General features: G+C 39.9%; 4 protein-coding genes across 4 annotated transcripts in view; 3 read left to right on the forward strand and 1 right to left on the reverse strand.

Annotated features, from left to right (window-relative positions):
• Positions 1-20,635, reverse strand: part of LOC109841257 (zinc finger BED domain-containing protein RICESLEEPER 2-like) — a 33,109-nt gene extending 12,474 nt beyond the window's left edge. The window contains exon 1 of the mRNA XM_020410170.1: positions 19,842-20,635. The gene's annotated coding sequence lies outside the window, so the exon portion shown is untranslated. The remainder of the gene's footprint in view (positions 1-19,841) is intronic.
• LOC109841256 (ribosomal L1 domain-containing protein 1-like) lies at positions 182-25,543 on the forward strand. Its single transcript, XM_020410169.1, is given in 3 exon segments — positions 182-527; positions 530-1,650; positions 25,480-25,543. Coding segments are annotated over 2 exon segments (1,344 nt in total). The 5' UTR covers positions 182-199; the 3' UTR covers positions 1,546-1,650; positions 25,480-25,543.
• Positions 8,169-17,063, forward strand: LOC109842592. The gene is made up of 3 exons (XM_020411449.1): positions 8,169-9,205; positions 9,317-9,649; positions 16,489-17,063. Exons 1-3 carry the CDS (start codon positions 8,182-8,184, stop codon positions 17,061-17,063), a joined length of 1,932 nt encoding a protein of 643 aa, XP_020267038.1. The 5' UTR covers positions 8,169-8,181.
• Positions 16,665-18,241, forward strand: LOC109841258. Its single transcript, XM_020410171.1, has 3 exons — positions 16,665-17,295; positions 17,393-17,511; positions 17,604-18,241. Exons 1-3 carry the CDS (start codon positions 17,142-17,144, stop codon positions 18,048-18,050), a joined length of 720 nt encoding a protein of 239 aa, XP_020265760.1. The 5' UTR covers positions 16,665-17,141; the 3' UTR covers positions 18,051-18,241.

Below are 26,615 nucleotides of genomic sequence, written 5' to 3' on the forward strand. Positions count from 1 at the left end.
TCGCTGGAACCGACCGCTAAGGGATCCGCCGTCACCGTTGGGTTGGATGAAGAGGATAAAGGTTTGCGTTTACCCGATCCGACTCTTTACCCAGATATATCAAGGGTTGCGGTTCGTGAGGAGAGGTTATTTTTGTGTGGCAAGTATCTGAGCAAAAAATAATAAACTAATTAATTATTAAACTCTCTTTTCTCTTTCAATGGCGTCTTCCTCTTCTCCGAACCGTAACCCTACCCCCAATCCAATCGCCCGCTCATCGCTCTCAAACGCCATCGCCGCCCTCCTCAAACGGATCAAATCCCAATCCAGCCACCAAAAAGCCCAGCTCTTCGAACACGACGACCTCCTCTACCTAATCCTGGCCCTCGCCAAAACCCCAAGCAAAGCGCGCACAAACCCTTATCGGATCCCAATCCCCCACCCTCTCCACCCGTTCAACCCTCAATCCACCTCCATCTGCATCATCCTCGACGACAGCCCCATCATCCCTCTCCTCCCCGCGGCCGCCCTCGGCCCAAATCGTAAGCCCTAAGCCTGCCGATCTCCTCCGTTATCGGGTTGTCGGAGCTCCAATCCGATTACAAACCCTTTGAGTCCCGCCGCAAGCTCTGCGATTCCTACGACCTCTTCTTCTCCGACCGAAAGGTCCTGCCTTTGCTGCCGAGGCTATTGGGCAAGCACTTTTTTAAACGAAAGAAGACTCCTTTGGCCGTGGATTTTAGTAGGGCTGGCTGGGTTGAGCAAATTAAGAGCTGGTGTGGTTCGAGCTTGTTGTATTTGAGGTCTGGGAGCTGTAGTGGGTTGAAGATTGGGAGGGTGAATCAGAGTTTGGATGAGATTGTGGAGAATGTGATGGCCGCGGTTGAAGGGGCGATGGAGGTTGTGCCGAGGAGGTGGAAGAATTTGAGGTCGGTGCACGTTAAGACGGCGGATTCGGTGGCTTTGCCGGTTTATCAGAAGGTTCCGGAGATTGGGATGAAGATTGAGGGGGTTTGGGATGAGAAGGAAGGGGAGAAGAAGAGGAAGAGAGAGGAGGAGAAGAAGGAGAAGAAGGGGAATACTGATGAAGATGTGGGTGTTGAGAAAAGGCCGAAGAAGAAGCTGAAGAAGGGCGAGGATAAGAAGAGAGGGAAGAAGGGGTCGGAGATTAAAGGCGACCGATTAGTGGTGACTGAAGATGAGGAGGGTAGTGCTTTGCTGAATGGTGGTGAAGAGAGGCATGCTGACAATCAATTGAGTGAGAATAAGGTTAAGTCGAATGAGAAGAAGAAGATGGAAGTGGATTCTATTGTAGCATCAGAGGGAACGAAGGAGAGGAAACTAAAGAAAATGAGAGATGATGTTGGCGTGGCCTTGAACGATGAAATGGGGACGAAGAGTAAGGCAAGGAAGGGTGGTAAAGCAAAGGAAGTGAAAGATTTGGGTGATGAAGATGTCGAAGAGGGGAACGTAGTCAATGAATTGACTGAGAAGAGGATAAAGAAGAAGAAGGTGGAGGGTTCTGCTGGAACGAAGAAGAGCAAACCGAAGACGCCGAGGACATAGATCTGGAAAGGAGCAAGGATCGCGTGTTATCTGCCTTGGTATTTTTGATGGTTGGTTGAGCAGAGAAGCTGATTACAGACTTATTTTTTTTTCACTCATCTGCAGGTTTTGATCTTTGATCTTTTCTATTATTTTTGCTTTATATTAACTAGTTCAGTTTTGTTCCATCACTAAAGAAGTAGATTTCGTTAGTTTTCTTGATTATTAGTTGATACCTTGAAATGTGCAAGCTGCATTGTTGTACCTTTTCAAGCTAGCAGTGCCTATTGATGCAGGCTTCAAGCAAGAGATGATCATGGAGAATGGAAATTTATGATGTATGCTTTTTGAGTATTGTCTTCATAATGACTTGGCTAACTTTCATTGTGTATTTTGGATTACATCTCAATCTGTTTTCATATTCATCAAGTGAGTTCAGAACATGGTGTGTTCTAATCTCCCTTATTGCCTTATATTAATTAGTTTAGAACATGAAGGGTGTATGCAGTATGCCGCATGTAAATGATACTTCTGAGATTTTTTTCCCTCGGGGACATTTTAGTTATTAATTTGTTCAGGTGAGTGAATTGCTTTTGATTTTGGTTTTGTTTGTTTAGAGTTTGTTCACCTTGTCTTGTTGTGTGAGGAGAGAATCGTTTGATTTGGTGGTAATTTTTAGTTAATGTGAGATGCGGAATCTTATTATTTGTTTATTTGTTTGCTTGGTTGAGAATCTTGACACTTGGGTCTTAAAAATTCGATCATGTTTTGTAGTGCTTTTGAAAATGGGGTTTTTGATGTTTAGTGGGAGCTTGTTAAACTTTATTTGAGAGAAAAGAGGGATTTTTAGGACCTGTAACTCTTAAAAGCTTTGGGATTTTAGGCTAGGAAATTCTTAAAAGTTGTTTTTGCGAAAACTTCCAATGCATGGAGAAAGATCTCTCATGGTTGATTATGCATTGATGTTTTAGGACATGAAACTTGTTGCCACTGTAGATTCTCCTATACAGTAGATCATATCCTGCATTCTTGGGAACATGTGTTCATTTGAGATTTTGTTTAAGATTTCAAAAAGATCAAATTTGGGCCTATCTATGGATCACTGACGCTGTTCCATGTTATCTCTAACTATAAAGAATAGATCAGAAGCTATAGTTGTTTGAACATCCAAGCGTCATATTTCGCTTGAAAGCCTACATATTGCGGTAGAAAGAGCAAGCTGACAAATCAATATTTGTTTCGTGTTTGAATGATGCCCATAGTAGTGGTTGAAGCTTGTAAGCCCAGTATGGTGCCAACAATTTGGTGGTGGTGTGTTTCAGTTTTAGTATGACTATTCCAATCTTCAACTGCTATTCACGCATAACTTGCAGTTGTAAATTGCTCTGGACAGGAAAACAAGATTCTGTTTTAATAACATATGAAGGAACTTGCCTTATTTTTTGCCTTCTAACCATACATGGTCCACATAGTGGCTTTAATTCTTTCAGTGCGTCATTCTCTTGACTTCTAGATGGGGCTTATAGGAAACTGGATCTACAATGCATTAAAATTGGGTGGCGCCGCACGATTCCTTTTGTTTCTTCATTCAAATAAGTATGAGAAATGTAAGCTGTTTAGAAAATTAATAAAAATGGTAGTATTTGACGAATAATTCCTTCAGATTTGTAATAATGGACAAAGTTACTGTTTGCATACACTTTGGCTCTTCATCCATCTTTAGAGCTGTAACCTGTCTTGTCTTTGTATATTCCTAATGCTGTTTCATATCATTAAAATATGATATTGACTTATAGATGAAAGGAAATTCATATCATCATCTATGGGTATTTGGCACATTATAGACTTTTCTAAGATGTGGATGAGAAGTGTCCGACATAGAAGAAAGAATATTATAAAATTGACAACATGTTTAAGAATGCTTCGACGCATCATGCCCATGGAGTGTCCAACATGTATCCCACATGACAACTTCATGGAAGAAGTGTCAATGATCCAAAGTTATGGTATTTACTTTTTTTTTGACCCAGCGTATGGGACCATTAACTTTGGCTTAACGGTTAAGATATCTGGGAAGACTTAAGAGATTGCTTGTATGGACTGAAATTTATCATGACTACCTAACTCACCAAGAAATGAAAGAAAGAATGAAGAAGACAATGTCAATGCCCCAAAGTGAATACAAGTGTATATCTTTAAAGTAGAAGAATGATTCTGCTAATGAGTGAAAACCTAAAGCTGTAAACAACATTTCTAACTCCAGTATGACCGTTCTTAGTTGTTTAAGGTGGTGAAATCAAGGTGTGCATAATGCATTGTTTTGGCAATGACAAATCCATGGATTGGGTTGGTGATCACTGACAGATGCCTCTGCCACATTTTGGTATGAGTCTATGGGAAGTATATACTTGGTCGATTACACTCATTGTCACTTTGATTAGGTACAAGACTTGAGCAAGTTACATCCTTGGAATATTTCTCAAGTGTGGAGCATTTTCCCACAAACATGGTAGAGGTCTGTGATTCAGCATCAATACAAGACTTGAGCAAGAACATTGAAGATTCATTTTTCTAACGTACCAATGTTTTGGCTATGCGCAGCTGTTCCCTTAATTTGATCTAGAAACCAACCTATTCAAGAGTGTGAGATTAGGAAAAAAAAGTGGTTTACCCTGATGGCAGAATGCTGCTTGTTTCCAATCTCTTTATTTTTCAACATCATATTCCACATCTGATGGTTTGCCAAATGATGTCCTTTCATGATCCTTATTCATAGTATCATGTTGTGCTTAAGGAATCTCTACACAAAGGATACCAGGTTTTTCATCTACGAGAGCAACAAAACTTCTTCCTGAAATTTTGGGTTAGCTGCATGAATTCTTTTATTTTTCTCCACTCAGCTTTGATAAGAGCATCTTCTTTTTTGAATTAGCAAATGAATCGGTCTTTCTTTTTCTTCTCCTTTTGTTTTGCATGACCTCAGTGTTTATTTGTTCCTCCGGTTTTAGCTCCCCAACATTGATCACACGTCCGGCACACTAGTTGATCTTTGCTCAATTTACATGTTTCGTACGTCTAAACCACCTCTGATGACTTCATGCCATTTTATATTTTAATGTAAGCTACCATGGATTTCTGCATGTCCTTTTGTTGGCCCTGAAATGCACCCCAAAGATTTTTCAAATTGTCTGCTTCAGGGTTAGCTCCAGTTCCTTCACCATATGAACTCGTCAAGTATATGGTTTCAATCAGACCTCTTGTGCGTGAGGTGGGGACTATGCATTTTATTTCTTATGTGCTCTATATATTACTTGGTCAGATCTTGACGGAATGCTATAAAAATTTTATCCTACCATTTTTACTCTTTGGCTGCAATGTGCACCTTCATTTGAATGATGAACAATTTTTCTAAACAGACCCATTTCAAATTTTTTTTTTTAAAACCGACTCTTTTATTTTTATTTACCAAAACCGACCTGATTTTGTGATTAGCAGACTAATCACCTTCCTAAATAGTCGGGGTTGGCAACCCCGACTGTTTAGGACATTAATTTTTAGTGTTTAAGGCTTCTAATTAGGGTTTAACACCGTCCTAAATAGTCGGGGTTGCCAACCCCGACTATTTAGGAAGGTGATTAGTCTGCTAATCACAAAATCGGGTCGGTTTTGGTAAATAAAAAAAAAGTCGGTTTAAAAAAAAAAATTTGAAATGGGTCTGTTTAGAAAAATTGTTCTTTGAATGATTCATGAGGTTAGACCTCTATCTGACGCTGTATCTTAGCTTTCTATACGAGCAAAGAATTGGAGAACTGGTTACTGCATGCAATGCAAGAAGACTTCTTTACTAGAGTTAAATATTTTTATTCTGTAATGTTAGATTATCTTATAAAAAACCCTAATATAAAGGTGTGTAGGTCTGGTATACCTGCTTAACTCATTTAAAACATGGGTTGGGTTTGAGATGTACCTGTGTGTCTCATGCTAGAAATTGATATAGCTTGAAGTTGAACCCAGTCCAGCATGCTGTCACCAAACCTTATGTTCTTTAAGAGCCTCCAGTGATTTTGTCTTTTTGTTTATCAGGTTAACTTCTTTAGTATGTTGAGTTAAATGTTTCCTGACTTCAATCTCTGACATGATTAGCATCAGTAAGTGGTCAAGCCCATTAGATGAGGAGGCTGCCTGATGATATGCCTACTTGTGATGTTGGATATCATAAGATACTCTATTTTTTTTCCTTCTCAAATTTGGGTGTTAACTTAGATTGACTAATCTTAATCTGGAGTAGACTGACTAATATTAATCTGGCGACCGCTGACAACCAATTTGTTTATGGTTGGCTAAGTTGCATGGCTGCGAACACAACAAACTTGTAAAAGGTAGAGTACGGGGACACGGCTGAAATATATGGGCTGAAATCATACCTCCGAGTTAAATACGTAGACAACCCCCATAAACATAGTTTTTAACTGCACATGGGCTGAAAACGAACCTGGCCCTTGTTCGATAAATTCCCAAAGTGGATGCGTAGGAAAGTGTAGGATTTATGTCTGAGAAGTGTACAGCGAGTGTTTTAGATTAAACTATGTATTGTATTGTTAGATATTATTTGTATTTAGATCTAGCAGATATTATAGGATATTATAAGATATTGTGAAATGTGATTAAATATGATTTTATCTCATACCTATTTTGTAATATCATCCTAATCTATATTTAAGAAATGTTTGTGTTAGATGAATAATAATCTTTGATTTTTTTTATTTTTCTACGTGGTATCAGAGCCTTCATGATCAATGCTACAAAAGGCGCTAGGCGGACTAGGCGTCCGAACCGGGGCCTAGGCGCCTGGGTGTACTCCTAGGTGTTTGCCTATTTTTAAATTTATTTAATTACAATAATTCACAAAAATGTATTAAATTCTTATAAAATTGCAAAAAAGAATTGAATAAAATTGAACAAGATAAAACTAAAATTAAACAAAATTAAAGTAAAATTAACTACAATCATCTAAAATTAACCCAAATTGAACAAGATTAAACTATAATAATTAAAATTGAACTAGATTAAACAAAAATTAAGTACAATTAACTAAAATTGAACAAGATTAAACTATAATTAACTTAATTTAATTAATAAACTAATTAATTAAACTAAATTGAACAAGGTTAACTATTTAAATTTAAAAAACAGTTTGTAAGTGAAAATTTTACCTAAAACAGTAAATAAGTTAACTAATTAAAAAACAATTTATAGGTTAACTAATTTTAAAAATAATTTACAGGTTAACTAATTAAAAAAATTTACCTGATGGTCGGCGGGAGAAGGACCGACGGCGGCGGAGGAGGGGACTGGCGGTGGCGAGCAGGCTTATTAAGGCGATCGCCTGGGGCGCGCCCCAGGACGCTGCACGCTGCCATCCAACGCCGACCCCGCACCAGTACGGGGCGTGGCGAGCGTTGCTGAGTGCGCCGCGACCTGGGGCACGCCTTCGATGCCGCATGGTGCCCCGTCGGCGCGCAGCACCTCACTACGCCCAGTTTGATGGGGCAGTGAGATGGGTTTGGTTGGTTGTAAGCGGGTTATGGCTTACAATTGAAGCGGGTTTGGGTTACAGACGCATATTCACTTAAACCCAATTTTTTTAGGGTTTCAATTCTCTTCTTTTTCTCCCAAACGTGGTTTCCCTGCAGCCGACTCACTCTCCCTCGCTCTCTTTGCCTGCCAGCCGAGCCGACTCCACCGCCCGACCCCCTCCGACGCCGTCGACGCTGACTGCCAACACCTCCGTCAGGACGCTGCTGCCCAACAACCTCCGCCGAACTTCCCGCCGACACCGCTGGGAAGACCGCCGCTCACTAACAGCACGTTAGTTTTTATTTTTAGTTTTTCTCTTTTGTTTTTTCTTTTCGTTTTTCTTTTTTCTTTTTCCACCAATTCTCTTCTTTTTTATTTTCCAGACCCGCCACAGATTCTCTCTTTTCTTTTTATCTTTTATCTTTTCTTTTTTCTTCTTTTTGAAAATAATTTATATGAAGTAACTATTGTTTATTTTCAGTTTTTCATAATTACAAAAAAGAGCTTAAAATAGTTTTTCCTTTAATTTGAGAATTATTTTTCTGTTTTTTTCTTTAATTTTCTTATTTTTTTTAGTTTTTTCCCTTTAATTGTTGTTGTTCAATGAACTGTTATATATACATTTACATATGAAGATCTCATTAGAAAATAGGAATACAAATATACAAAATGAATATACAAATTACATATTCAATGAATGAATTATGGATATTTATTTTGGTAGCTGTGTTGGAAAATTTGATTGATTCTTCATCCTTACTCGTTGCTACTTAACTCAAGTATAATCTGTAAAAAAGAAAAACAAAGTCAATGAGCAATAACAACTTAGTAATTAGTATAATTAGAAAAAAGAGCTTAAAATAGGTAATTAGCATGCTAACTAATAAATTATGAACGTGTAAATATTTAATTGTTAATCACTTAATTGTTAGTTTGTTACTTAAAAAACATATTTCATTTTTAATTAAAACACATATTTCTTGTATCTTATTTGTTACTTGAAAATTTTAGTTAGCATAATTTGATAATTTAAGTTGATATTCTCATAATTTTGGGTGTAGGTGACTAATAAACTTGAATATGTCTTCATCGGCATCGGCGAGTGCGAATTGTGGTAGAAGACAAGATTCGACTTGGAAGTACACTTCTCTTGTTGAGGAAGGGAATTCCAACAAGCACAAGTGCATTTATTGTAATAAGATCACCAATGACGGCATATCAAGGCAAAAGGAGCATCTTATTGGAACGACGAGGAAACGTAAAAATGTTTCCCTTTGCAATAAAGTTCCTTCGAATGTGGTTGATAAGCTTAAGGAATATGACAAAAAACAAGCAATTATTAGAAGACAACAAGCAGTGGAAAATTACATGCCGGATCTTGAAGATGATGACATGGTTGAAATAGATGAAGTTGACGAGGTTGAAGAACAAGCACAAGCAACTAGGAACAAGAGAAAGGAGCAATTGACTTCTACTTCTAAATCATCTTCCTTATCTACAAGAGGAAGGGGAAGTGTGGGATCTTCAACAAAGAGGAAGGGGCCTATGGATTCATTTCTCTCATTTGACCCAGAACTGGAGGTAGCCAAAGATGATAGAAGGCGAAAATTACGGCAAACAAGCATTGAAGAAGGACTCAACAAAGATGCAGTTGCTAAAGTGCATCAAGATATTGCCCGTTGGTGGTATCAAGCGGGAATTTCTTTTAATGCCGTACAACTTAGGTCCTTTAGAATTATGTTGAAGTCAGTAGGGGCTTTTGGGCCTAACTTGTCACCTTCAACATTCCATCAATTACGAGAGTCATTGCTTAAGAAGGAGAAGAAGTACACTGAAGATCTCATGCAACCTCATAAGGAGGTTTGGGCCAAAAAAGGATGCTCTTTTATGTCGGATGGTTGGACTGATCGGAAGGAAAGGACTTTGATAAATTTTCTTGTGAACTCTCCTCACGGAACAATATTTCTTTCCTCTATTGATGCTTCCGATGAGATCAAGACTGGTGCGAGGATGTTTGAGATCTTAAATGAGGAGATTAAGAAGATAGGGCCAGAGAATGTTGTGCAAATTGTGACAGATAATCATGCTAGTCTCAAATTAGCCGGTATGGAATTTTAGATTTGATTTAATTTATTTGATATTGATTGATGTGCTTTCTCATTTCTTTAAAATTGAATGATTGAATACTAATGAGATGTTTGTTTATTGGTTCTAGGTAAATACTTGATGGATGAATATCCTCATATGTACTGGACACCGTGTGCTGCTCATTGTCTCAATCTCATACTTAAGGATATCGGAAAACTACCATTCGTGAAGATGACCTTGAGTCGTGCTATGGAGTTGACGGGTTTCATTTATTCACATGGTTGGATTTTGAGGTTGATGAGAGATCAAATCAATGCTCGAGAGCTTCTTAGACCGGCGGCAACGCGGTTTGCCACTTCATTTTTGACTTTATCAATCATCCATAAGCAGAAGAATAATCTAAGGAAGATGTTTTGCTCCGAAAAGTGGGTGGAAAGCAAGTGGGCAAGAGATCCAAAGGGCAAAGTGTAGGCTGTCTAAAAATCACAATAGATAGCTGATCCCCATCAAACACCGATGATGGAAGTTACAATTTGACGACTTCCAGAAGGCTACAATTTGAAGACTTTCACGTAGATCGCTGAAGGTTACAATCTGACGATCTTCACGACAACTGATGGAATCTCTAATCAAACAGCCTTCATAACCAACATCGAGAGTTACAATCTGACGACTCTTGCATATCAAAGAGCTAAAGTAAAGATTACAAAATGACGATCTTTGCAAAACTTCGATAGAAAGAGACTACAAATCGACGGTCTCTTCAAACCAAGACGTGGAAGTCCTCCCCGCGAACCAACATCAAGACGCACCATGTTCATAGCCACGAACGCAGCTCAAATCAGCCGCTGAACGCAGCTTCAACCGCTGCCTGACGCAGCTCCAACCGACGTTGAACGCAGTTCAAATCGCTGCTCAAACCGCTGCCCAACGCAGCTCTAAACGCAGCTCAGACGCAGCTTCCAAATCGCTGCAAACGCAGCTCAGAACCGCTGCCCAACGCAGCTCTAAACGCAGCTCAGACGCAGCTTCCAAATCGCTGCAAACGCAGCTCAGGCGTAGATTCCAACGCTGCAAACGCAGCTTCTAATTGCTGCGTCCGAGCTTCCAGACGATGCGTTCAAGCTGCAAACGCAGCTTCTAATTGCTGCGTCCGAGCTTCCAGACGATGCGTTCAAGCTTCCAGACACTGCGTCAGAACGCGGGCCTGCGTTTAACTCGTTCAAACACGAGCTAAACGGTTCCAAAACCGTTTCCCACGATCTGAGGGGATCACAACTCCACTCAGGAGTGATTTAAGGGGGCGGTTACATCCCATTAGCCCCACTTAGGAGCGAATTAAGGAGGTGGTTACACCCCTTAATCCCCTATAAATAACAACAAACTCAACAGAGTTAAGGATCGGATTTTTGATAATCAGATCAGGGCTGGATCTTTCAGGGTCGGTTTGTTGGAACTTCTTGGCTAGTCAACAGGATCCTTAGAGCATTTCTGGAGCTTGGGAGATCTGCAACAAGAGCTTCTTCATCCTTGGCTTGAGAACCGATTCTCGGTTCAAATCAACTCTTTTTCAAGAGTTCTAAACTCGATCAGAGTTATCAACTCATCAAGAGTTTTAAACTTGCCAGGATCGTCAACGAGAAGCAAACTCGACGCGAGCATTCGAGGGAGGCATCTCATCGCCACCGTGAAGAACCCAGAATTAAACAAAGGAGAGAATCAAATTCATTCTCTTCTCTTTTGTAATCGGAAATCCAATTGTAACTGAGATTAAAGGAATACAAATCAATTTTCCTTCATTGTCTTTTTACTGCAAAATTTCCTACAAACAAAAGATGGCGACTCCGCTAGGGAAGAGCTTCTGTGACGAAGAAGTGGTGGCGCAATTCGATGTTCATCTCACTGGAACAACTGTCGAAACTCTCGTGGTAGAGTTTGATCAAGCCAAGTTTGAGGAGGCCCTCTCCTCCAGATCCCTTAGCCCCAAGGCTATGCGCAAGGTCCACAAAGCCTCCAAAGAGACTAAAGATCCAACTGTTGCTCCTATGCCGAAGGAAGACCTCTCCTTTGGGCCAGATTGCTTGGACAGCCCCTCCTCCGAAGGAGTGAGCTCAGCTTCGGCCAAACTCGTCCACCGAGTTGAAGGCTCTGCGTTCGTGCCAAAGCAACGTTTTAAGAAGAACGTCGCTCGACGGAGGAGGAGATCCTTACGACGAGCACATCTCCGAGAATGCGACAAGTACAACTTCGAGAAAATCGATCCTCCAACCAACGCGAGCCTCGCGTTCGTAAGCCTAAACGCAACCATGCGCTCTGCGTTTCTGTTTCAGAATGCAAGTCTCGCGTCTATGAGCCCAAACATAAGCTCTGTGTGAAGAAGACTGAGCGCAACCCTCAGGAGCGCGTTCCACAAAATGAACGCAACCCTCAGGGGTGCGTTCCACAAAATAAACACAACTCTCAAATCTGCGTTTCACCAGCAACACCTGGAGCTCAGGCATGCGTTCGGGTGACGAAATTCAATATGGAACCTGGCCTTCTCCGTGGAGCTTCGGGGCGCTGCCCCGAACCCCGCCGGGGGGTATACCATCCCCCCGCGCCGCCCCCTGGACCCCCGGCTCGCTGACCGGGCAGCGAGACCCCCGAACACTCTGCGTAGCGCGACTAGATTGAGGGGCGGATATCAAAAGTCCATGGATTCAAGGCATCTCAACCAGATCCATGTTCACCAAGAGCCAGTCTTGTCCAATCATGGGCTGGGGGTTCCAATTCAAACCTCACGATCAGTGAGTAATTCTCTAGTCCTTACAACAGACTTGAGAGAGTTCATATCAAGAGAAAGACCGATGCAACAAGTCATTCCTACGGTCCTCTCGGAATATCAATGCTGCTCATATGTGGCCAAACTATTGGTGTTCGACCAATTTACGAATGTTGCTTTGCCCAACCAACGACGATGTTCTCACAGGAAGAAGTCTCCAGAGACCGAATATCCTGAGGTCACTATCAATGTGATCGCCAGAGGGAAAGCCTCAGGTCCTAGTTCCGATGACTCTGAGACAAGTCGTTCGCCGACCGTCAGAGAAATCGCTAACGAGTTTGAAGGAGTCTACCAACGCACTCGAACGCGAACAGGAACCATTCTCCCTGTCAATTATCGGAGGTTAGCCAGAGGAACCAATTCCGATGATGAACACTCAGCCATTGCAGAGTCCCAATCATCAAGCTCTTTTGTTGAACATGAGAGCTCCGCCTATATGATAGAAAGCCATGAAGATCTCGTGAAGAGACTCGATGAGCAGGAGGCCATGCTCAAATCTCAGCAAGAGGCCATCAATGAACTCATGGCCCTGTTGACTCAAATTGTCACAGACAAGGCCAAATCTCAGAAGACAGATTCGCCACCCAGGCAAGAATCCTCCCGGAGAGGAAAAACGTCTTCATCCCGACCTCACACAAGCAAAGGGAAGGGAAAAGTGGTTGATGACACGGCTTCTGACCAAGAAGCCCACAACCTAGAATCTTCCTCTGATGAAGGAAGAGAGACGGAGAACGAACAGAATCTCCATTCTGCCAAAATGAAAGAATTGGAAGCCCGCCTCAATGCCATGGCCAACAGAAGCGAGCTCCAAGACGAGGGAGTTATCAGACCCTATCCTGCTGAATGGGATGCGGCTCCTTATCCTCCAAAATTCGAAGTCCCGACGCTACAAACTTTTGATGGAACGGGATCACCGAACCAGCATATCTATCATTTCAAGTCACAGACTGGGAATGTGATATCAAACGACGCCATACTGGCTCCAATGTTCATTGGCACCCTCAAGGGAGTTGCCTTTGAATGGTTCAGGAAACTACCTGCCGGATGTATCCAAAGGTGGGCGGATCTAGAGAGACTCTTCATGTCAAGATTCTTTGAAGAGGATACAGAAGTCTCTATCCATACCCTTCTCGCCACTAAGCAGAAGAAGAGGGAGTCCGTCAAAGCCTTCGTCAAGAGGTTCCGAACCATGGCTCTCCGGTGTTCGACAGGTATGACACAGTCTACCTTAGTAGAGACCTGTCGACACAACTTGCAGACCAACCTTCTAGCACAAATGAGGGTTGCAGAATGCCGTTCTTGGAGACAACTAATCTCTCAAGGCGAACAGGCTCAAAAGATTATTGCCAGGATCAAAGCTGAAGAACAAAGTAGGCATGATCGTAGGCAGGATCAACCTGAGCAATCGGACCAAGCCCAACCTTCACCTGAGCAATCGGACCAAGCCCAATCTTCTCAGTCAGAAGGGGAAGATACTACAACCACTGAAGCCAATCCTCTTCAGTAGGATGACAGGTCCAACAACTATCACGTTAACATTTACCTCTGGTAGTCCATCAATCTGCCAATCCACTTCAATAGATGACAGGTCCACAAAACTATCACGTTAACAGTTGCCTCTGATAGTCCATTAATCTGCCAATCCTTTTCAAGTAGGATGGCGGGTCCACCAAAACTATCATGTTAATCATCACCTCTGATAGTCCATTTTCTCCAAATTCTCCTGCCAGTCCTCTTCAATAGGATGGCGGGTCCACTAAAACTATCACGTTAATGATCACCTCTGATAGTCCTTTTCCTCACCAAAACTATCACGTTAACCGTCACCTCTGATAGTCATTTTCCTCCATATTCCTCCACCAATCCTCTTCAAGTAGGATGGCGGATCCACAAAACTATCACGTTAACAGTTACCTCTGATAGTCAAACTCATCAGATAATGGCCTACCAGGTGATGTGCCTCTATTCCGACTTCATGGATAGTGCCCCACTACTAAGTGATGTGCCTTGTCTACCTCTTTTTATTCCCCTGCTAAGTCTTAATCAAGACTGGGGGTTGGTTACTTGGAATCCATTGGATTAAGAGTAACGAATCTTTCATATCGTCGAGTTAACATTATACTTCTGACGATCATCACCCCCACAGAGTATGAATGCAGTTGGCATCGCTCCAATTTGTCACGTTAATAATATACCTCTGATAATTAACTTATCAATCCTCTTCAATAGGATGATAGGTCCTCAAAATCGTTCAAATCGCAATCTTCCCCAACAAGATACTAAGTCTTCAAAATCTTAGTATCAAAATTCATCGCTTCTGATAATAAACTCACTTAGCAATTCTCCCCAGCGAGACGCTAGTCCCCAAAATCTTGTTCAAATCACAAGTACAATCTTGTCACGTTAACATCATACCTCTGACAAAACCCACTTATCAATCCTCCTCAATAGGATGATAAGTCCACAAAGTTGCTCCAATCGCAACACATTCTCTTGTCACGTTAACACTAAACCTCTGACAAAACCCACTTATCAATCCTCCTCAACATGATGATAAGTCCACAAAGTTGCTCCAATCGCAACACATTCTCTTGTTACGTTAACACTAAACCTCTGACAAAACCCACTTATCAATCCTCCTCAATAGGATGATAAGTCCACAAAGTTGCTCCAATCGCAACACATTCTCTTGTCACGTTAATACTAAACCTCTGACAAAACCCACTTATCAATCCTCTTCAATCGGATGATAAGTCCACAAAGTTGCTCCAATCGCAACACCTTCTTGTCACGTTAACATCATACCTCTGACAAAATCCACTTATCGACTCTCCCCAATAGAGCGATAGGTCCTCAAAGTTGCTCCGATCGCAACACCTTCCTGTCACGTTAATATCACACCTCTGACAAAATCCACTTATCGACTCTCCCCAATAGGATGATAAGTCCACAAAGTTGCTCCAATCACAACACAATCTTGTCACGTTAATATCAAACACCTCTGACAAAATCAACTTATCGACTCTCGTCAATAGAGCGATAGGTCCTCAAAGTTGCTCCGATCGCAACACTTTCAACTTATCGACCCTCTTCAATAGAGCGATAGGTCCTCAAAGTTGCTCCGATCGCAACACTTTCAACTTATCGACCCTCTTCAATAGAGCGATAGGTCCTCAAAGTTGCTCCGATCGCAACACTTTCCACTTATCGACTCTCGTCAAGGATTAAATATTTTCTGGAATTATCCTAGTGATAATAAGGAAAATTTCTGAATTTCACTCTAAGTGAAAATTCATGCTAAGTTAATAGTACACCTCTGGCGCTTCCAACTTTCTTTCAGTGTTTCAAGTAACACAGGAAGAAATAATGACAAAGTCTATGTATTCAAAATCATAGCACCAAGTCTAAGAGGGTTCATTCTCTTAGCACAACGTTACATGTGGAACGGACTTAGACAATCCACATGCTAGCCCGACTCAAACGGTAGTCGGTAAAGGCTTATTAAATTCGTTGATGGCTGAGGGTTTGCCAAAAATCCTATGCACGTTTGCAGGCACATCAGCTTAATAGATGCGAGCCGAGACTTAAAGCAGATGAGCCAAAAATGCACGGAAGCCACTTCCATGTCTTAAGTCAAAACGTCGAGGTCAGACCCGCGATGCAAAAGCCGAACGCCGAGGTCACACCTGTGTTCCAAATTCAACATGCAAGGGTGAGACCCGCATCTCAAGTTCAAAATGCAGGGTCCACCCCCCACATTTCAGAAGCAGGATTATGGCGCATACCTTCACACAGGTCCTACGTGGCAAATCCCTTCAACCATGATGCCTTCGAAGCAAGTGCAGAGAACAAATCCTTTACCACAAGGAATCAACAGCTCCAAGATCAGAGTTGAGATCCAAAGTATTCCGAAAATTCGTCCCAGTCAACCGCGAACTTTCGAAAACTTTGGAGGGGGTTCTGTAGGCTGTCAAAAAAATCACAATAGATAGCTGATCCCCATCAAACACCGATGATGGAAGTTACAATCTGACGACTTCCAGAAGACTACAATTTGAAGACTTTCACATAGATCGCTGAAGGTTATAATCTGACGACCTTCACGACAACTGATGAAAGCTCTAATTCAACAGCCTTCACAATCAACATCGGGAGTTACAATCTGACAACTCTCATATTCTCAAGGAGCCAAGACGAAGATTACAAGACAATGATCTTTGCAACGCAATGACAAAGGCAAGACGCGGAGGTCCTCCCCGTGTATCAACAGTAAAACGCCAGGGTCGAAACCCGCGTTACAACATCATAGGGTCAGAGAATGTTGTGCAAATTGTGACGGATAATCATGCTAGTCTCAAATTAGCCGGTATGGAATTTTAAATTTGATTTAATTTTTTTTGATATTGATTGATGTGCTTTCTAATTTCTTTAAAATTGAATGATTGAATACTAATGAGATGTTTGTTTATTGGTTCTAGGTAAATACTTGATGGATGAATATCCTCATATGTATTGGACACCGTGTGCTGCTCATTGTCTCAATCTCATGCTTAAGGATATCGGAAAACTACCGTTCGTGAAGATGACCTTGAGTCGTGCTATGGAGTTGACGGGTTTCATTTATTCACATGGTTGGGTTTTGAGGTTGATGAGAGATCAAATCAATGCTCGAGAGCTTCTTAGACCGGCGGCAACGCGGTTTGCCACTTCATTTTTGACTTTATCAAGCATCCATAAGCAGAAGAATAATCTAAGGAAGATGTTTTGCTCTGAAAAGTGGGTGGAAAGCAAGTGGGCAAGAGATCCAAAGGGCAAAGCGGCGGAGAGGACAGTTAAAATGACTAACTTTTGGAATAATGTTGTTCGTGTTCTCAAGCTCACGGGTCCTCTTGTTCGTGTTTTGAAGCTTGTTGATAACGAGCGGAAGCCGACCATGGGGTTTATTTATGAGGCTATGGATAGAGCTAAAGAGGCTATTGCAAAAGCCTTTGGTGATGATGCAAGCAAATATTCAGAGGTATTTAAGATGATTGATAAGAGATGGAATGTTTAGTTACATCATCATTTGCATGTTGCAGGGTTTTACCTTAATCCAATTTTTTTCTATGCCCACCCTAACATTCAAGCCGATATGGAGATCATGAAAGGCCTCTGGGAAGTCATTCAAAAGCTTGTGCCACAACAGGATCAAGATAAAATTTCTCAAGAGTTGACTTTATACAAAGAAGCACAAGATCTATTTGGCATGCCTATAGCTATTAGAAACCGAGAAAAGAAATCTCCAGGTAAAATATATCAATTAATTATGTACACATACTTTTTAGTTAAATAAATTAATAACATATTATATACTCGTATTGATTACTTTGTGTATTTTGACAGCTGATTGGTGGGATTCTTACGGTGCAGCAGCTTCGGTTCTGCAGAAACTTGCTATAAGGATCCTTAGTCTCACTTGTAGCTCCTCTGGGTGTGAAAGAAACTGGAGTACTTTTGAACAAGTATGTTTAATTTCATCTAATTGAATAAACATATGCTTAAAGAATTAAGGATTTCGAGTACGATTTTGATTATTTGACTTTATGTGTTGCAGATACACACCAAGAAGAGGAATAGGTTGGACCACAATAGGTTGCAAGATCTAGTATATTGCAAATATAATCAAGCTTTGAAGGAAAGATTTGACTGCATGGATATTGTTGATCCAATCAAGTTGACTGACATAGATAAAAGCAACGAGTGGTTGTTAGGTCAATTTGGAGAGGGCAACAATGCGGAAAATGACTTGGTGGATGAGGAGGATGACCTTAGATGGGGTGTTGTAGGTGAAGCAACTGGAGTTGAAGAAAATTGGGGACCTACTTTAAGGTCTACTGCTACTGCTAGGGTTCGAGGATCTTCAAGTGGTATTGCTTCGTCATCTAGGAGGAGTGAGCCAGACTCGGAGGATGAAGATGAGTTTAATGAAGAAGAGGAGGAAACTGAGGATGAGGAGATTCCACTTCAGTCGGATGACGATGATGATGATGAGGATGACTAGAAACTTTGATATTTTGCTACTTGCTTATTTTATTTCGTAGACTTTTGCTCATGTTGGATATTATCTTACATTGTGATTTGTGAAAACATATGAACTTCTTTATGTTATGCATGCTAATTAAGACTCTTTCTTGATTTAGTAGGTGAAATTATATTTCTTAGTCTTTTTATGTGATAATTTATAAAAATGTTGTTTATATGCTTCTCTGTCTTATGTTGAAAAATATTAGTTTGGGTTATGCGCCTCAGTTAAGTGAGGCGCGCGCCTCGTTGTGCGCCTTGCGCATGGTGCGCGTAAGGGACCTTTGCGCCCCGCATTGCGCCTTGCGCCTCGATAACACTGGGTGTACGCTTAGGCGAACTAGACTGAGGCTTTTTAAAACAGTGCTAACAATATGATAATTGGTAACATATCATAGTAAAGAACATTAATCACCTAAAGAGCACTTATTATCAATCTAAAATTATAAAAAATAAACTGCAAAAGCATTAAATACTTTTGGCTAGAAATTGTAGCATATAGAACAATCTTGAGTAAGTTGAATCGGAAGTCAAGATCATACCTTGATGGGTTCAGAAATTGTAGCATATAGAACAATCTTGAGTAAGTTGAATCAGAAGTCAAAATCATACCTTGATGGGTTCAGAAGTCAGTGGGGGGTTTTGTGGGGACTTGCTTGATGACGACGAAGATGGCGAACAGGAGGAATTGATGAGGTGAGCAGGAGGAGATGATGAAGAAGAAGACGGAGGAAGAAGAGGATTTAGGTCTTCTTTGATTTGTAAAGGCGGAAGCAACGTGAGCAACAAAGGGTAGGGTAAGTTGTGATTTTTATTTATGAAAAGCAGGGTCCACCCACTTAAACTCAATTGCAACCATCAAGTTCCTTTAGAAAGCAATCCCAGCCCTTGATCTATTTGACCTACGCTCGGGAACGATATCAAGGTGCGTTACATAGCATAGACTATTGAGAAAATAGTATACGTTAATTTGTTTCTACGCCATTTTCCAGCGCCACATAGCGATGAGCCGGCGCTACGTTACGCTATGCACTATTTCGCACTATGTGGCGCCCTATTTTCTACTCTAGGGAGAATTTAGTACGCATGGTTCATAGATTAGCAATGCAGAAGATGTATTTAGAAGGAAATTATCAAAGGTGGAAAAATTAATTTTAATAAGCAGGAATAAAACAAAAATGTTCTGCTAGACATCACGTTCCAAAGAAATTATAAACCATAGTTATGTGCATGAGGCATGTGTTTGTGTTTATTCTTTCTCAATTGTTAGGTTAATAAGTTTTCATTACTTCATCTATGAGTTCAACAACCACTTCGGCATTATTGTTTTCTAGATCTAATCAAACACCCTCTACAAAAGAACCTAAATAAAAGTAAAAAAAATTTGGTGCCTACTGTTCACCCGATGAACAATAAAGAGGTTATTGTTCACTTAATAAACAATAATGATGGTTGTTATACACTTTTTGCATCTTTGGTAGTTATATGCAACGAAAATGGTCCTCTTTTTTGATGTTTTTTTTACTAAGCGTACCCGTCTAGGATTTCTTTCTAGTGCCTAACTTGTTGTTAGCTTGACCTGGTCTAAGATGACCAAATCAACAATTCTCAGTAGAGAGAATTGTGGAACGTGAAAACGTGGAAGGGTTGTTGAGAGAAAATCTCTCATTGGGGCGGATCTGGGGGGGTGGAGTTAGTGGGTTCAGCCCCTATAAATTGAGGAGAAATCTCCTTGAGAAATCACAACAAAAGAAAGTGAAAAACCTCTTACCCATTAGCGGAACCCCCCTCAAAATTCGTTCTTTCCTCTTCACTGTTTTCTTTCACTGGTATCAGAGATGGAGCTGCGACGACGAGAGCTGCGACATCGACGACTGAAGGAGATCGGAGGCCATCGGTTGAGCTCAAGATTGAAAAAATTTTTTGAGAAGAGAGAGAAGCCGAGACCATTGTTGAAGAAGAAGAAAAGTTGGGTTGAAGAAGAAGAACCAGCAGCAATTTTTTGAAGAAGAAAAGGCCTACACTTTTATTTTTCGGTCCTATGTACACAGCCTGTCTCTTTTATTTTTCTGTCCTACTTTTTTGTTCATAGCCACAGGCCTACATCTACAAACCTAGCTCTTTGCTACATCTACAAAGTCTACAACCACAATTCTCACGTCCAGCTAGCATACATCAAGCCTCCTCAAGTCTTGTCACACCTCTTCCTCTATTTTTTTAATTTGTTAAGGATTCATTCTCAACGTCCAACTAGCCACAGGCCTACATCTTTTTGTTTTTGGGTCCTACATCCAATTTATACAACCAGCACCTATAAACCGGACTTAAGACTTGTTCATAGTCTTGTGACCCTATTCCTATCACGTGTCATAGCCTACTCCTAGCACGTGTACTACCCACTTTGATCATCTTCAAGGCCTACTCGTGACTTACCTGTTCAAATTCAAGATTAAAGCCCACAGGTCTCACTGCCTCAGCATTTGAAGTAGGTGACTTGCTCTCAAGACGTCAAAGCTTCGACAACAGACTCTTCAGTCAACACTGCTAAGTGACAAACTCGCTTAAATTGGAGCATCTTTCATCAACTCAGAACAATCAGGTTCATTTTTATTTAATTTATTTATTTATTTTATATTTATTATTATTTAGTATTATTGTTAAAATATCAACCTTATACAAATTTTTAAAATTAATTTAGTTTTAGTTCTCTACCGAATGGCTAGTAAACTCGTTCTATCAGAACTAGGCAAAATTGATAAATTTAATGGCAGTAATTATGATATGTGGCATAGAAAAATAGGATATGCTCTTATTCATGACAATATTGATGATATAATCGAAACCACTGCTCCAACCCTTACTGATAAATCTACACCTGAAGAAAAGAAAGGGTTTGAACAGTGGAAGTCGAAAGATAAAAAGGCGAAAAGTCTTATGCTCATGTTCATGGAAGATAACTTAATCAAAGTTTTTGAAACTTATAAAACTTCCATGGACATGTGGAATGCAATAAAAGAAAAATACGACACTGCTTCTGAAGTTAACATCCAACTACTCTTGCATAAGTATAATTCTTGTCGTATGCAAGAGGGAGACAATGTCGTAGAGTATATAAATAAAATGATTGTCATGGCTAAGGACTTATCCACTGCTGGGACCGAAATCCCGGAAAGAATGCAAGTGGCAACCATTTTAAATAGTCTTCCCCCTTCACTTGTTGTGGCTGCCACCACATTAAGAATGAATCCTGCCATTAAGTCTGTCACTGATCTTCCTATGCACCTAGCGATAGAACAGGACTTAATAGCCAGTAGGAAGGAACCAGAACTGAATATGGTGCAGCAAGAGCTGAATTATGTCCGCCAGAGGCATAATGCTGGAAGCTATAAAAACCCTAGTTCTAGTAAACCACAACCACGAGGACCGAAATCGCAGCAGTTCAAGAGAAAGAAAGTACCCCGTGGAGCCTGCTACAATTGTGGAAAGTTCGGGCATTTCAAACCCAATTGCCCACAAGGTGAAAAGCAGGAGAATAAGGGAGGCTATAAGCATCCAGAACAAGGGGGTACTAGCAAAAGAGAATTCGTCGGTGTGACGGAATGTAATGCTGTGATGACGGATATCAGTGGTTGGTGGATCGACTCCGGTGCGACTAGGCATATCGCAAAGGACAAGAATGGAGTCGTAGAATTCACCGAGCTGAAGAAAGGAGAACAGAGAATCTATATGGGAAATAATACCTATCTCGATGTAGAAGGTATTGGTTCGTATAGATTGGATCTTGGGGACAGCATTCTTGTCCTCAAAGATGTGTTCTATGCACCAGGAATTCGGCGCATTCTAGACTAGGACATGCTAGTATTTCAAAAATGAAAGAAATTATCAGAATGAACTTGCTTCCTGCACTATCTAATGTTCAATTGCCACCATGTGAACATTGTTTAACTGGTAAAATGACTAGAAAACCTTTTGTTGGCGGACATAGAGCCAATGAACTTTTAGGGTTGATACACTCGGATATTTGTGGTCCCCTAAGTGTCAAAACTCATAGTAATAAAGAATATTTTATTACTTTTATAGATGATTATTCCAAGTTTGCACACGTCTATCTTATATCCAGAAAATTAGAAGCTTTTGACTGCTTTAAGAGATATAAGACAGAAGTTGAAAATCAACTTGGATTGAAAATCAAAATTCTGAGAACTGATAGAGGTGGAGAATATAATTCTAAAGAATTTGAAAGTTATTGTATTCAGCATGGAATTAAAAGGCATACAACAATGCCGTATACGCCATAACAGAATGGTGTTGCTGAAAGAAAAAACAGAACATTATTAAATGTAGTTAGATGCATGTTGTCTCATTCTGGTCTCTCTAAAAACTTTTGGGGAGAAGCATTGTTAACTGCAAACTACATTTTAAATAGAATTCCCACCAAATCAGTTATATCTACACCTTATGAATTATGGAATGGGAGGAAACCTAATTTGAGTCATCTCAGGAAGTGGGGATCTATAGCCCATGTTCTCATTCCATGTCAACTTAGAGATAAGTTGGATTTTAAAACAATAAAGTGTAGATTCATAGGGTATTCAGAAAAGTCAAAAGGTTATAAGTTCTACAATAAAGAAAAAGGTGTCATTGAAAGCAGAGATGCTACATTTCTAGAGAATCTAGAGGAAGAGGAACAAGTTCAAGAGGAAACAGAACCTCTAACTGTAATAGATGATGATTATTACAGTGTTGTTCCCACTAATGACCCTGATATTGTGAATGAACCTAACCTTGAAAATGATGAAATACCTATGGAAAATAATGTACCTAATCAACCGGTTGTAGGCAACAAAAGACCAAGAACACAACCTTCATGGATGGATGATTACTATTTGTATTCATGTGAGTCATCCTGTTTTTCGGTAGATACAAATATAGAAGAACAAGATCCCTTAACTTTTTCTGATGCGATGAAATCGCATGAATCAGCTTCATGGCTAGAATCTATGAGAGAAGAACTTGATTCCATAGAAAAGAATAAGGTATGGGAGTTATGTGATCTACCAGAAAATAGGAAAGCCATAGGATGCAAATGGGTGCTCAAAAAGAAATATCGTGTTGATGGATCTATTGATAAATTCAAAGCACGGTTAGTTGCCAAAGGTTATAACCAGAAGGCAGGAATAGATTTTCAGGAGACGTATTCTCCTGTAGCTAAATTTGCATCCATTAGAATTATTTTGGCTATTGTTGCATATCTTGATTTGGAGTTATTCCAAATGGATGTTAAAACTGCATTCCTTAACGGAGAGTTGAAGGAAGCAATATATATGCAACAACCTGAAGGTTTTCAGGTGAAAGAACAGGAACATAAAGTTTACAAATTAATGAAATCTCTATATGGTTTAAAACAGTCTTCTAGACAATGGTATCTCAAATTTCATGATGCAGTTACTAAACTTGGTTTTATTCAAAATAAATTAGATAATTGTGTATATGTCTTGAAAAGTGGGAGCAAGTTTACTATATTATCCTTATATGTGGATGATATATTGCTCGCTGGAAATGACATAGAAATGTTGAATAAAACCAAGGCAGATCTCAGCGAAAAGTTTGAGATGAAAGACATGGGAGATGCATCATATATTCTTGGAATTCAAATAATTCGAGATAGAAAGTCTAGAATGCTAAGTTTAAACCAAGAAAAATATTTAAGATCAGTTCTTAAAAGGTTTGGAATGGAGAATTCCAATCCGGCACCAACTCCGTTGGTTATGGGAAAGAGATTATGTAAAGAGCAAAGCCCTGGAGAGGGGCAGAAGCCATTAGATGTTCCTTATGCTCAAGCAATTGGAAGCTTGATGTATGCAATGTTGTGCACCAGACCTGATATAGCTTATGCTGTGAGTCTAGTCAGTAGATATCAAAGTAATCCAGGACCAGCACATTGGGAAGCTGTTAAAAGGATTATGAAGTATATCAGAGGTACATTGACTCATAGATTAGTTTATCAAGCTGATTCGCTTGAACTCCTCGGTTATTCCGATGCTTATTTCGGAGGTGATAAAGATGATGGAAAGTCCACTTCGGGACACTTATTTATCTTTGGAGGAGGAGCTGTTTCTTGGAGCAGCAAGAAACAAGGGTGTGTTGCTAGATATACGCAAGAAGCTGAATATATAGCTTGCAGTATGGCAACTACACATGCTGTCTGGATAAGACGGTTTTTGATTGATCTTGATCTTAATTTGTTAGAAGGACCTATTGATATTTATTGTGATAATCAAGCAGCAATTAGCTTAATTAATAGTGGCGCGAATAGCTCCAAAGGAAAACATATTGAGATCCAGTATCACTATATTCGAGATATTGTAGAAAAGGGAGAAGTCAAAGTGACTTATATCCCTACTACAGATATGATTGCTGATCCTTTGACAAAAGGAATACCAGCGGAATCTTTTATCAAACATGTAAGTTTGATGGGACTTAGGAATAAATAAGTCCAAGTAAAATTTCATGAATAATGAAATAAGAGTTACTCTCTACGGATAGTGGGAGTAATGGTAAGCAGAAACATCTGATCTCACGGATAGTGGGAGGCATATCACTTGGTTGATTTGGTCAAGTGGGAGATGTTAGCTTGACCTGGTCTAAGATGACCAAATCAACAATTCTCAGTAGAGAGAATTGTGGAACGTGAAAACGTGGAAGGGTTGTTGAGAGAAAATCTCTCATTGGGGCGGATCGGGGGGTGAAGTTAGTGGGTTCAGCCCCTATAAATTGAGGAGAAATCTCCTTGAGAAATCACAACAAAAGAAAGTGAAAAACCTCTTACCCATTAGCGGAACCCCCCTCAAAATTCGTTCTTTCCTCTTCACTGTTTTCTTTCACTTGTCTAGGGGAGAGGCATGCTGACAAACAATTGAGTGAGAATAAGGTTAAGACGAATAAGAAGAAGAAGATGGAAGTGGATTCTATTGTAGCATCAGAGCCAACGAAGGAGAGGAAACTAAAGAAAATGAGAGATGATGTTGACGTGGCCTTGAACGATGAATTGGGGACGAAGAATAAGGCAAGGAAGGGTGGTAAAGCAAAGGAAGTGAAAGATTTGGGTGATGAAGATGTCGAAGAGGGGGACATAGTCAATGAATTGACTCAGAAGAGGATAAAGAAGAAGAAGAAGAAGGTGGAGGGTTCTGCTGGAATGAAGAAGAGCAAACCGATGACGCTGAGGACATAGATCTGAAAAGGAGCATAATCGCGTGTTATCTGCCTTGGTATTTTTGATGGTTGGTTGAGCAGAGAAGCTGATCACAGACTTATTTTTTTCTCCACTCATCTGCAGGTTTTGATCTTTGATCTTTTCTATTATTTATGCTTTATATTAACTAGTTCAGTTTTGCACTCATCTGCAGGTTTTGATCTTTGATCTTTTCTATTATTTATGCTTTATATTAACTAGTTCAGTTTTGTTCCATCACTAAAGAAGTAGATCTTGATCTTTTCTATTATTTATGCTTTATATTAACTAGTTCAGTTTTGTTCCATCACTAAAGAAGTAGATCTCGTTATTTTTCTTGATTATTAGTTGATACCTTGAAATGTGCAAGCTGCATTGTTGTAACTTTTCAAGGTAGCAGTGCCTATTGATACAGGCTTCAAGCAAGAGATGATCATGGAGAATGGAAATTTATGATGTATGCTTTTTTGAGTATTGTCTTCATAGTGACTTGGCTAACTTTCATTGTCTATTTTGGATTACATCTCAATCTGTTTTCATATTCATCAAGGACCATATTTTAGTGTATCTTTGAGCGGGGTTGGTAAGATAAAAACTCTCTTTAGAGCTGCACTTGCTATGATCAGGACCACTATCAATTGGCATTGAACCAAGCATGTATCTATAATCTTTCCTACTAATGCAGTCACCTTAACTTTTTTTAAAAAGTTTTGAAAAGTTCATACCAACAAATAAATAAATGGGGGAAATTTGATCATAAATTTTATTTATGTCTTCTCGTGAATCTATCTATTCCGCGACTACTATCAGCGCATTTGTTGTATGCTTCTATTCTTTTTCTATCTTGTGCAAATCTATCTATTCCATGAGAACTATAAATGTATGTGCCTTTTCTCGAATTTTGGCAAAAAAGGGATTCGGACAGAGAACATTTGTGTGGAAATGAAGTAGAGACCCATACTCAATGAAATTATGAAGAACTGATTTATTAGTTAAGTATTGAATCATGGTTTAACAGCATAACTGACTGTGAAGCTTACTCATCGTAACTCACCAGAACAGGGTATATCTCGTTGAGTAGGAAAGAGAGAATTCTAGCTAGAGTATGAAAATCAGTTTATATACTAAATTGCCATTAATTGAACTCGGTGTTTCACTAGAATAGAACTGGTCATAAAATTAGTTCATAGAATAATATGCATGATAGCTTCAATGAACAGGAATACCATTTGAATAATGAAGACAAATCACAAGAAATAAGAAGCTTACCACATGATATAGACCAGTAATGTGTTGATAAACTTTGAACTG

The sequence above is a fragment of the Asparagus officinalis genome, chromosome 5, assembly GCF_001876935.1.
Source record: "Asparagus officinalis chromosome 5, Aspof.V1, whole genome shotgun sequence".
NCBI lineage: Eukaryota > Viridiplantae > Streptophyta > Magnoliopsida > Asparagales > Asparagaceae > Asparagus > Asparagus officinalis.